Below are 12,408 nucleotides of genomic sequence, written 5' to 3'. Positions count from 1 at the left end.
TGAATGATGTTGTTTTTTTGTCATATATACACACACACTTTATTATTGTTTTATTTTAATTGTAACTATTTACATTTACATTCAAATGTATTTACATTTTTATTTGTAAAGTATACAAAATGTATTTATTACAGTATTTTTATTTATGAGTGATTAACATTCTACGTTTTATCAGACATAGTTTTGCATCCTGTCAGCATAAACTGAACAAAAGATGGATAAGTGTGCCTGTTTGTTTATATGCGTCAGTATATATTTTCATAAACAATCCAAGAACCAAATGTTTTCACATTTCTGGCCAAAATGATATTAATCATTTATTTATCATGCAAATGTTTTGTGTCCGAAAGCATGAAATCCTCAACCTTCAAGAAATATTTAGAGAGCGAAACACAAGTCTAAGCATTTGTGGTATTCTGTTGGATCACCACTTGAAGTTCATATCTGTACCCGGAAGCAAAACCAGTTGAGAACCACTTAGTAAAACAGTTTAAACAGCAGTTCCTCTGTCAATGTCTCCTATGTGAGGGGCTTTGGTGGTCTCCAGCTCTCCACTGCTTTGACACTCAGCTTTTACTGTTGTCTTCTCCTTTCCATCGCCACTAGACCTGACACACACACACAAAGTATCATGACTTTAAATGTGAGGACATTGTGTACATGCAAAGTAGCCATGTGTCTCCTCATATTAACTCACTTCTTCTTGAAAAGCTTTTTGAAGGAGTTCCTAAACCCTTTTCCTTCTTTCCTACTGCGTTCACTCAAAGGGGTGTGGTCATAGTCATCAGACACACCCTTCAATTTGAGCTCCTCCCACACCAGGTCTCTAGGATCCTGAGGAACAAGCAGAATGAGCTTTCACACACACTCACATCTAAATATATGCATACTAAATCAATTAGCTTTTAATTTTCAGCTTTTATGGACAATTCTAATGTTTAGTGGGTGGTATGTGTGTGTACCTTTTGATGTATTAGTTGCGGCTGCTCCTCTGTGTCAGTGTGTGTCTCATATCTGTGTTTTGGACTACTGGGTCTCTTTCTTGATTTGCCACTTGACTGGCGCTCCACCTTCGGGTGGGCAGGAGTTTTTGTCTGGTGGGCGTGAGTATCAATACTGTCCATCTGCAGGCCGTTCAGTGATTTGCTCTTTCTCTGCACTGCCTGTAGAGGGTGTGGTCTCACAATGTCTGCTGAGTCAGGTGACACACAGGCCCTATTGGACCTATAAGCCACACCCCCAGCACTTCGCCCTCTACTGTGGGACTGTATAGGTGGACTATGAGAAGGACTACAATGCACAAAGGCGATATCAATGCTGGAGTCAGAGGAATGAGACGGGCTTGAGCAGCGAGAGCCTCCAGCTTTGTAGGGAAAGAGCGCACCCAGAGCATCAGAGAGGCCAGATCCCGCTCCCTCTGTCTTTGGAATTCTGCGCAGAGGAACTGAGATGGCTTTGTGGCGAGAGTCAGAGTCGGAGAGGAAGGAGTCAGGGGACGGGATTTCTGGGTCGTAGTGATAGGGTGCTGCTTCGAAGTCAGGGTAGTGTTTGTTACGTCGAGAAGGATCACTTACAGAACAAAAAAAAGAACATGTATAAGGGTGTTTGTTTAATTACGGGCACTTTTTTAATGTTTTTGAAAGGGACATTAAAGTCGCTTTTGCTTATCCAGGCTGCATCTATTTGATCAAAATACAGTCAAAACAGTAATATTGTGAAATATTATTAACATTTAGAATAACTTTACCATTTTAATATTTTTTTAAATGTAATTCCTGTGATGGCAAAGCTGAATTTTCATTCATTCAAAAATCATTCTAATATGAGGATTTAATATTATTATTAATACTGAAAACTGCTTCATATTTTTGTGGAAATGGTTTTATGTGTTCAGAATTCTATAATGAATTGAAAGTTCAAAAGAGCAACATTTATTTGAAATCGAAATTGTAACATTATAAATGTGTTTTTATTGTTAACGTTTGATCTAATTAATGGATGCATGATGAATACAGGTATTAGTTCCTTGAAAAAAACAATAATTTGAATGGTAGTGTTTGTCTCAAATTTCATCTCAAACACTCTTCACTAAAGACACTGTTTACAGGAAAATTGTCACTGTTGATTTTCATGCAATAAATATAACCAATGGTTTATGTTGCCATTATAAAGGGCATAATAAAGGCATTGAAAAAAAGCTTTAAAAGTGCTTTGAGTAAAACCCATGAGCTCATTTTGTGATGTATTTGATTTGTGTATCTATCTACTCACTTTTGTGCACTGGTGTTGTTTTTTTTATTTTTCTCATAGTCGACTTTATACAGCTGTCTCACTGTAGACCTGACATTAAAAACAAGAGCCAGTAAACCTTACAATACACACACACACACACAAACAAACATATTATTTTTTCATTAGAACTTACCTGCTAAGCTCTTTTCGGGTGTGTTGGGGCCACTCCTGCTGGTGTGTGCACAGGTTGTGTGTGTGTTCTCGCAGGGCATGACTGTGTGTGAGGAGCTCCTGGTTGTGCTGTAGCAGATGGCTGTACTGGGTCATGAAATATCGGAGTTGTTGCACAGACACCAGTAACAGGTAATAGTCTGGATGCTCTGACTCTGTCTGCTGTAGAAGACTCTGTAAAACACAGCAGTATACAAACGGACACATACATGCATTTTCTTGATTAGACAGTTTTTATGTAGCATTGCTTGACCAAGGTATGATACCATCACAAGAGTCACTTTATCAAACATGCACAACTAATAAACATGCCTATATGCTGTTAGTATGACCATAAAGATGTGTTTGATTACCTGGAGGAGCGTATGGTATTCTGGGATACGTTGGACAGGTTGTAGAAGCAGAGAGTGTAGAGACGGATGTGTCTCATCCCCTGTGATGTCACTCTGGATTCGAACACATACAACAAATAAGAAAGCTATTATGTGGATTCATCTCAAATGTATGCCAGGTAACCTAAACTTGTTTTTTATGTAATAACTAAATGATCTGGGTTTATTGATAATAATATTAACAGAAATGTACAAATATTAAATAATCTTATTTATTAATATGGTGAAAATGAAACAGAGATGTAATTCATAGAAACATTATGTACTGTTATTTTTCTTATCATTTCTGTGGCATAACACTGTATCTATATGCCTCATATAAATATATATATATATATATATATATATATATATATATATATATATATATATATATATATATAAATCACTTATATAAAGTTTTCAATCTTGTATTTATTAAATATATAATGTGTGTATGTATACCTCTAGAAAGCTGCCTGATTTTGAAGAGGAGAACAGACTAACCACGGTCAAACATTCTGGCAAGTCCCGTAAATATGATACATAATGATCCAGAAAATCACTCTGCAAAACACACATTTGAGATTAAATAGTGGACTTTAGGACATGATAGAATAATTGATTGTAGCTTAATTTCACTTTTTAGAATATTTTACTTCTTTGCTAGTGAGTCTTAGAAATACATCTCCCATGATTCCTTGCCAGTGGCTCTTAAGAACTCTCTCTTGCAGGAGGTGAAGGAGTTCCAGATGCTGCTGAATCAAGAAGCGTAGAGAGGGAGGGAAAGGCCTGAGAGAAAGAAAAGAAAAGAAAAAAAACGTATCATCATGCACATCAAAACACTGTTTCGCGTTACATTTTCTTCATCAAATGTAATTACAAAAATCAACAGGAGATGAGGAAGAAAAGAAGATCTGCTTTATATTATATCTGTTCCACAGCAGACTATTACAATTTAAGCACTGTTTAGCACTGAAGTATGAAAGTTATCCATAGTTACCGTTTATCTTTGAGGCCGACATTTTCCGAGGAGTTAAAACTGATGTTGGCCTTTAACAGGAGTGAGAGATATGACACATACACTCTCTCAGACTCCAACAGCTCCAGAGCTGCAGTCTGCCTCTGAGCTGAAAATAAAAAGGCATCATTTGTTCATTTTTCTTTACAGTTTTTTTTCACTTAAAATATTATGATAAATGAAAAATAAAAGCATGTTCACTTTTATTCTGCTGTATATGACTCCACTCACTTATAGTTGAGTAGTTTTGTTCTTTCAGATCTTGGCTGTTTTTTTTCTCCCTCCACAATGCAGACTTCTTTTGACTGTCATGCTCAGGATAAGAGTCTAACCACAAAAACGCAAATTATTGTCATCTAATACATTACCACGCTATCATTTCTGACTAGCTTACATTTGTTAGACACTTGTGTTTATAGTACAAAACATCATTCATTAGACATCCAACTAAATTTGTACTCACTCTGATTGGCTGAAAGGCTGCTTATGTAATGCTGAATGAGACTGAGTTCTGTTTGGCTATTTAGAGAGGCGTGGCCATCCACTGATCCCTCCCCCCTTGAGCCTTTCCTGCCAATAATACCACGTTTATATATTTTGATTTTCAAAAAAGGTACATAACAGTCTTAAACTTAAGCATTTAAGATTGCATCTAATGTTTAATAACACTGTACCATGAATTAAAAAAAGAAGAATTTTAGAAGAACATTAAGCATATTAAGAACTTAGCAGCCACAGTGTATCACCTGTGTTGAGTGCTCTGCATGAGGTCCAGGTCCCCCTGCAGGTCTTTTTGTTTACTCTTAACCTCAGAGAGCTGAGTTAGAGCAGTGCTTATGTCTTCCTGCACATGCATACACAATAAAATAAAAAAAATGGAATAAACAATGTCATCAAAATATAAGCAGTATTTTGAAATGATTATGCAGAAAAATGCATGAAATACATCTTCAAAAAACTGAATTCTAGAAAATAACTAATATTATATTTCATTTTTTTTTATATAAAAAATATATTAATTTATACATAATATACACTACCAATAGTTATAGTAACTATTTAATAGTTTGGGATGTTTTATTGTTTTTGAAATAAATCTTAACAATCCTGCATTCATTTAAGAGTAAAAACAATGAAACTGTGAAATACTGTTACAATTTAAAAGTATGTGTTATTTATTTGAATAAATTTTAAAATGTAATTTATTCCTGTGATGGCAAAGTTGAATTTTCAGCAGCCATTCCTCCAGTCTTCAGTGTCACATGATCCATAACAGATATCATTCTAATATGCTGATTTGATGCTCAAGAAACATTTCATATTGTGTTGAAAACAGTTGTGGAAACAATGATCTTCTCTTTAATGATTCTTTAATGAATAAAAAGTTCAAAAGTCTTTTCTGACCAGTTTAATGTATCCTAAGTAAAAGTATTTATTTATTTCCTTTTTTTTTAATCGACCTGACCCCAAACTTTTAAGCAATTGCTTATATTATTTAAATGATATTGATTATCCACTCATTTTAAATCACATAATATAACTGTTAGAACCTGTAATGTGTTAAGTGTGTTTCTGAGAGACAGGATCTTGTCATTAGTTTCTTGTTGATAGGTGGAGACTTTCTCCTCCAGGCGGCTGTAGGTTTGCCGTAGGGTGGCACAATCTTCAACCACACTTCCAACTCCTGATTTTAGCTCCACCCACATTGCCTGCAACTGAAGTCAAAGGTCACCAATACTCAATAAGAAACAAACCCAGATAGCGAGAGATTAAACAGGAGCTTCAGATCAGTCTTAATAGCATTTAGGTAGGGTCAAGCTAAATGTGGCCTGTGTTCAGTCACACGCTTCCTATTAACAATTCATTGTCTCAATGACTTTTGTTATCTTAATAGCAGTAACTGTATGAGTGTGTGTGATTAGAATTAGTGTTAAGTGAAACAGTGTGCTTAAAACAGAATACCTATTTTTGTCACAAGCAAACACACTCAAACTCATACAAAATCATGAGAAAGCTTTCACAAACTTGAAGTAAGAGGGCAATTTAGATTACCTGAACGTCTATGGCATCTATGTCATTACCTGTAAATGCAAGAACACACAAAAACACAATTTCATACCGAAACCAGACTTTTATCACACAGAAAATGACAGAAACATACAAGTACAAGAAAGAAAACTTTTCAAAAGCCATCCATAGAAAGTTGACTTCACTGTTAATGACCAATTATTCATGTAAATAAAAAATGATGAAAACATGACAGAAAGATTGTGTACCCTCTATTTTGCCATTCTCCATGATCCGATGGTCTTCCAGGTCCAAATCCAGGAATGTCGTTTGAGTTCTTCTGTGGTGTGGATCCTTTCTAGTAGAGTTTCTTTGCTCAAACTGATAGTTTTACAAGCCAATGAAATGTCACACTTCTATGTTTTGATATGGTTAGAAATGACAGGAGAGCTTTCTGATTTTGTGACTTTGTCTTTCTCTCTCTCATCTGTCCCTCCTATCTCTTCCCCTCCTCTTTGAAACATGTGAGTCTGATGAAGTTGAGAACAAAAAGAGGCCTTGTTTTACAGTAAGTGGATGGATGAAGGGAGAGAGAGAGAAAGATAGAGACGACTATTAGCATTTTTATGGCTCAGAATCAGACGATTAAATTTCCTCCTCAACCTTTAAGACCAATTTTCCATTTTGCAATGAACTTTGTATGAGCTCTGAAAAGGATCTGCTAGACATATGAACAAAAACTCCCACCAAAATATTGTCAAAAACTCAAAAGTGAACATTGAGTCATACATTTAATTGAGGTAGAACATTGAAACAAATAACACAGATTTAACTGAACACTAGGGCTTCATGTTAATTTAAAGCAGAATTAGAAGCAAAATGAAAGGCGGTGGATCTCCAGCCGAGGTGTTGATCCACAGTAAACACGTTCTCACTCCAGAGGACAGGAAATTGAGCTTCACGGTCTTACACAACTCTTGACTTCTCATGCAGTCATGAGCTCTGCTGCTTATGCATGCTCATGTATTTTGGAGATGCGCTCCACCAATGGCTGAACTGTACACAGAGAATCACATTCCTCTCACCCTGTGCACAAAACAAAGTAGTGATTCTTTCAGAAGTAGTGTGTGGGAACACGTGTTCTTGATATTCAGTGGATGCTGCTGGAACTGAAGTTATTTTATTGGTATACCAGATCTGATCAATGCCTCAGGGCCGCTAGCTGTGATAATGCATCACGGTGTATATAAGATCTTTTTCAGTACTTCCACGGGTGGTAATTCTAAGAAAGTTTACTCAAATGCTCGCTTCATAATCTTGATAAGATGCTCATATTGTACTATCACTTCTTAAAGTTCAGTTTGGTAAAGTGATTAAATACTTAACATTATAGCACTTAATCTATGTCATCTAGATCAGAAAAGGACAGAATATATATTATTACTATTATTTTTGTTGCTGTATTCATATAAATGGTGTGTGTTTGTGTCCATGTCACATGTTAACTTTGAGCTTCAGTCCCAGTGCCGCTTTGTTACGGAACATCCCAGTCCACACAAGTCCTTGTGAATCTGTGAACTCCCCTTCACCTTCAAATCTGCAAAAACAAATTTATTTTATGACACTTAAGCCTTTCTTATGACAATGATGCTGAATCCTGCTTTGCATATGTTTGGAGAACTGATTATTTACTGTATCACCTGTTGTTGTTAAAGGTTCCTGTGTATTCTGTCCCATCAGGAAATCGGTATGTTCCTTTGCCATGATACATGTTGTCTCTGAACAGGCCGCTGTAAATCGCCCCTGAAGGGTGTGTAAGAGTTCCTCTGCCATTCATCTACAGGCCACATTAAACCAGTAACCAAGACATAATTACTAAAAGCATAATAAAATAAGTAAAATAGGTAGTTGTCGCATGTCTGAATTTAGATTTCATAAAATTAGTTGCACTCAAAACTGAGATAAAAATCGAAAAGTAGGCTATGACAGGAGATCAGGTAACTAAAGCTCCAGTATGTTACTGACTTTGTTAGCTTTAGTGCACATGAGATTAAAGTTAATGTGAGTTACTTAAATATTGTAAATATATATATATATATATAGAGAGAGAGAGAGAGAGAGAGAGAGAGAGAGAGATAGATAGATAGATAGATAGAAAAACATCCCACACACACACCTTATCATTGTCCCATTCTCCAGTGTAAGTAACTCCAGAGGCTGATGTCTGTGTGCCAGACCCTTTCCTCATCACCACACCATCTGAAGTACGACAGCATTCTCCCTCTGATCACACACAAACACACGGGTACACACCTGTTTAGTGGGCTGGATAAATAAAACAAAACACTCATAGAGAAGTTATAAGATGTCAGCTAACTCACCATATTTGTCTCCATTTGGAAAAATGTAAGATATTTTAAGACTTGTAATCTCTACAAACAAAGAGCAGTAATGTTAAATCAAGGAGGTTTTTATATCTTGAAGATAGAGATTAAGTTAAGTAGAGTTTAAGGTTTTTGACGAGTAACAAGTCTTTATATTTAGAATATAACGTTACAAAATAAATTATAGAAATAATTGTTATGAATATATTTACCAGACATGATGCTTTATTTAATTGGCTTTAGTGGAAACTCTTTACAGGGTGGTTGCGACAGAATCTCCATAGCAACGAGTCATCAACTCTGCTTCGTCTGAATGTTTTTGAGTCACGCGCTGCCTGTACTGCCATCTGGTGAACGCGCACCTCACTCCTCGCGCGCACTCTATCCAGCGTGGGTAGCAGGAATGGGATCCTACATCCCATCCAAAACCGGTTCACACACTCCAGCAGGTCGAGGAAGATATGGACTGTAAGAGGACTTTTTTTAATATAAATGAGTTGATATAACTGATGATTATTCATTGACAATTCTCTGTAAATATAGAACCTGGACATCTTTCTTTAGGTGTTTTTCAGAGTCTGTAGAAAGGTCTCTTTAATGTCCGAAGGTATTGTAATTCTGGCTTTAAATGCCTGTGTGTGATCTGTTGGTATTTTATGGACTGTTCCACAGGAGCATGTGCAAACATGCAATACTTGTTTATAAATGATAAAGTATAATATAGAAAAGAATAATAAAGTACAAGTTTGATAAAGTATAATATATATCTGTAGGCTAAACCTTATTTGGATTTAAAAATGTCCTTAAAAAAAAGTGTGGGGGGGGGGATTTCACAACTTATTTGTCATGTGCCCTTCTGAAACAATGGTATGCAATATATGTAATGGTATAGCATAAAATGAAATCGATGCCAGCAAACTGTAAATGATTGTTAAAAAACCTTATCCAGTATTCTTCCATGGGAAAAACATGGAAATGTTTAAAAATGTGTAAAAATACCCTCAATTATTATTTTTTTATACCACAGTTGTAATTTACATTTGTCCTTTTTTTCACGGTTTCCAAATGTTTTATAATATTATTGAACGACTTCCTCCGTGCTCACTTAATATTAACTGAAATAAATGTAAAACAACTCTAGTCTACACGTCTAGTATGCCGAGGGTTTAAAGTCCTTTTCACAAACATTACACATAGAACTGTATTAGCACTAAGAACAAAAAGACAGACTCAGTACATTCTTTGAACCATAATTATTGTCATACATTGTATGTGGTTCCAAAACCTACTCTTGGAAATGTCCAGCTGTTCTTTCATCCACATTTAATGCCAGGCAGTTCATGGTCTTTCTGCCACCCAGTGATGAATCTGCCCTGGTCAACACTTGGTGGATCATCCCCAGCGAACTGAACATCTTCACCGGCTACCTTCCCAACAACCGCTATCACCCTCCCACACCACGAGGCAAAGAGGTACAAATATACCTTTAAGAATTTTAAATGAGTTTGGATTAGTTTAGATGTTTGAGCTGAATCACATGATCCGAGGTTGTCCTTTTCTGTTTAGTTGGTGGGTAGAGTTTTTGATTATTTAATTTGTCTCCAGGTACTGATCCACTCTGTGCTGAGTATGTTCCACCCAAGGCCCTTTGTGAAATCTCGCTTCGCTCCACAGGGACGTTGTTTTCAGGTGAGTTAAAAAAACCTGCTGCATGCTTGGATAAAGTTTTTGTCATCAAGAATAAATGGGATTTCTTAAAATCCAGAAGAAAAGCACTGTGTGTGTTGCTTAAATCTGATTGTAACTTCAGTTTTAATTTTATTTTTTTGTGAGCCTCCAACAGTCTGAAAATATTGTGTTACTAATTACAGAATCCATGCTGAGCTCCAGCTGAATGATGTTCAAGACTTTTCTATTCTGGTTCAGTCCTGGGCAGTGTGCTGGTAACATCATCCCTCCAGTATTCCTAACTGTATTTCCTAACACTTTTAAGGTGCTGAGTGTAGGGCTGGGTAATTAACAGTGATCATGATTTCTGTTTCTCTCAATTATTTTAGCATGATTGCCTGCAATATTTGCCCACTGGTTCCACGTGTTTCCATATTAATAGAAATATATTAGATTATTAGATATTTGCAATAATAAGAAATTTAACTATTTTAGTTCTTAATATAGAGAATGTTAAAAAACATGATAAATAAAATAAGGAAATTAGATGAGATGAAATAAACCATGCATATGACTTGACATTATCTTCATTTGTGTAAGGGCAATCATTTTTTAGATGAAACGTAAGAAGACATTTCTCAAATGACTATATTTGAGATTTATACTTGCAAAATAATTCAGATTTTCAGTTTATACATTATCCGGCAGCCTTAGTTGATTGTTTTATATGGCAGGTCTCTGAATGTGGACATGGAGTGGCTTTATGTAGTTAGTGAGAGCAGCAACATGGAGGTGGATATTGGATACCTGCCGTCCTGCCCCAGGTTAGTGCTTATATTTATCTTCAGAGGATTTTGATTTGTCTTATACATAATGCTGAAAATGCTTCTCCTGACATTTCGTTGCATGCTTTATAGCTTTTATTTTTGCTTCTGAATCAAAACAATACATGGGATTACTGCATAAAGTAAATGGGCCATATATGTTTTTAGATGGAGCTCTGGGCAGAAGGTCCTTCCACTCCCTCAGTGATCTATGACGAGCAGGGGAACATGATTGACAGCCGAGGGGAGGGAGGAGAGCCCATTCAGTTTGTGTTTGAGGAGATTGTCTGGACTGCAGAGCTGAGCAGAGAAGCAGCGTCCAGACACCTAGAGGTCACAATGTACCCATTTAAAAAGGTGATTCCCCTGACTCTCAATTCTCAACCTCTTTCCTGTATCACAGATTCATACTACAAATCTGTTCTTAAGAATCTGCAGATGTTCTTTCGAGATATCTTAGTTTTTTTGTGATACAGACAAGTAGAGATGTTTGCAAGGTTGTCATTATCATTGCCAATCTCATCAGTGGGATTTCTTTCTGCAAGCTGACATATTTACCATTCAATGAGGCCTTTAGCAGCCGATGCAGAGCAGAAGCTGGTTCATTCCATCCTGCTCTGTGGAGCCCTGGATGACCAGTCATGCTGAGGTAAAACACCCAGAAACAGGCAGGCATAACAGAATGCAAATTCTGGAAAAGTTAAGTTTGGCCATAATGTTCTGCATTACTTTATCTGTATCCTGATATCTTCTGACAGTGTTAATCATTGTTCAGAAGGGGTTTTAAAGCTAGAGATCTAGGATTCTTTCAGCTACATCAGATGTTACTCTAATTTGTGGTCTTTACACATCTCTTGCTCCTTATGTGTTAGGTTCAGGGCGGACACAACAACACAATATCAATTAATTCATATATTTTAATATAGAAAATTTGCCATTATGTGCAAACGTCCTGAGTGACAAATGTAATTTAATGATCCATTGTTCAGACTAATGAACTGAAATGGCATTGTTGTATATTGATCTGATAAAACCACTTTTGTGTCATGCGTACAAAGTCACTTATGTTTTGCAGCATTTTTTTTTTCTTTTTTGTTATTCCATATAGTTCTGTATGACACAGAACGGTGCTGACTGTGGCTTCCTCGTTTAGACAGTTTGTGATGTCTGATCTGAAAGCCCAGTCAGGGTGAGACCAGGCCTAAAGTTCCACATACTTTAAGTCTGTAGAAGCAATGTCTGAACAGAATACTGGGACTATGCTAAAACACACACAAAGCCTTGGAGTTTAGCTCAACCACACAGCTGCAGGAAAGCTATCATAGGCTAAAATACATCACACCTGAATTTTTTTTTGTCTTTTATAAATTCTATATAATGCAAAACGTTCACATGCATTCTTTCTACCACATTTAAGCTGAAGATTTGAGTAGAAACAGGAAGGAACACAGAAGAAAAAAAAATTTTTTGACACACAAGTCTCTTATGCTCACCAAGATTAATTTGATCTAAATACAGTAGTATAATAAAATATTACTACAATTTATCTTTAGGTCTTAAAATGTAATGTTTTCTGTGATGGAAAAAGTGAATTTTCAGCTGCCATTACTGCAGTCTTTAGTGTCACATGATTATTTAAAATATTGGTGCTCAAAAAAAAGGTCAACCTT

The 12,408-nt window shown here is 36.2% G+C and overlaps 2 protein-coding genes and 1 pseudogene across 2 annotated transcripts; 1 reads left to right on the top strand and 2 right to left on the bottom strand.

The window, feature by feature from the left end:
- Positions 1–17: 17 nt before the first annotated feature.
- Positions 18–6,463, bottom strand: LOC127933342 (rho guanine nucleotide exchange factor 33-like). The gene is made up of 15 exons (XM_052530271.1): positions 6,132–6,463; positions 5,908–5,936; positions 5,406–5,570; positions 4,602–4,699; positions 4,319–4,425; positions 4,087–4,182; positions 3,838–3,964; positions 3,494–3,626; positions 3,300–3,401; positions 2,817–2,909; positions 2,426–2,637; positions 2,272–2,340; positions 963–1,569; positions 698–834; positions 18–608 (listed from the first exon to the last, which is right to left on the bottom strand). The coding sequence occupies exons 1-15, from the start codon at positions 6,151–6,153 to the stop codon at positions 491–493; spliced, it is 2,115 nt and encodes a 704-aa protein (XP_052386231.1). The 5' UTR covers positions 6,154–6,463; the 3' UTR covers positions 18–490.
- A 151-nt stretch (positions 6,464–6,614) lies between these two features.
- LOC127933341 (MORN repeat-containing protein 2-like) lies at positions 6,615–8,557 on the bottom strand. Its single transcript, XM_052530270.1, has 5 exons — positions 8,459–8,557; positions 8,244–8,294; positions 8,039–8,145; positions 7,563–7,699; positions 6,615–7,459 (listed from the first exon to the last, which is right to left on the bottom strand). The coding sequence occupies exons 1-5, from the start codon at positions 8,463–8,465 to the stop codon at positions 7,357–7,359; spliced, it is 405 nt and encodes a 134-aa protein (XP_052386230.1). The 5' UTR covers positions 8,466–8,557; the 3' UTR covers positions 6,615–7,356.
- Positions 8,558–9,541: 984 nt separating this feature from the next.
- Positions 9,542–11,386, top strand: LOC128031734 (selenoprotein N-like; annotated as a pseudogene).
- The last annotated feature ends 1,022 nt before the right edge of the window (positions 11,387–12,408 follow it).

This window comes from Carassius gibelio, chromosome A17, assembly GCF_023724105.1.
Source record: "Carassius gibelio isolate Cgi1373 ecotype wild population from Czech Republic chromosome A17, carGib1.2-hapl.c, whole genome shotgun sequence".
In the NCBI taxonomy this organism is placed as follows: domain Eukaryota; kingdom Metazoa; phylum Chordata; class Actinopteri; order Cypriniformes; family Cyprinidae; genus Carassius; species Carassius gibelio.
This window is presented reverse-complemented; position numbering and strand designations above follow the sequence as displayed.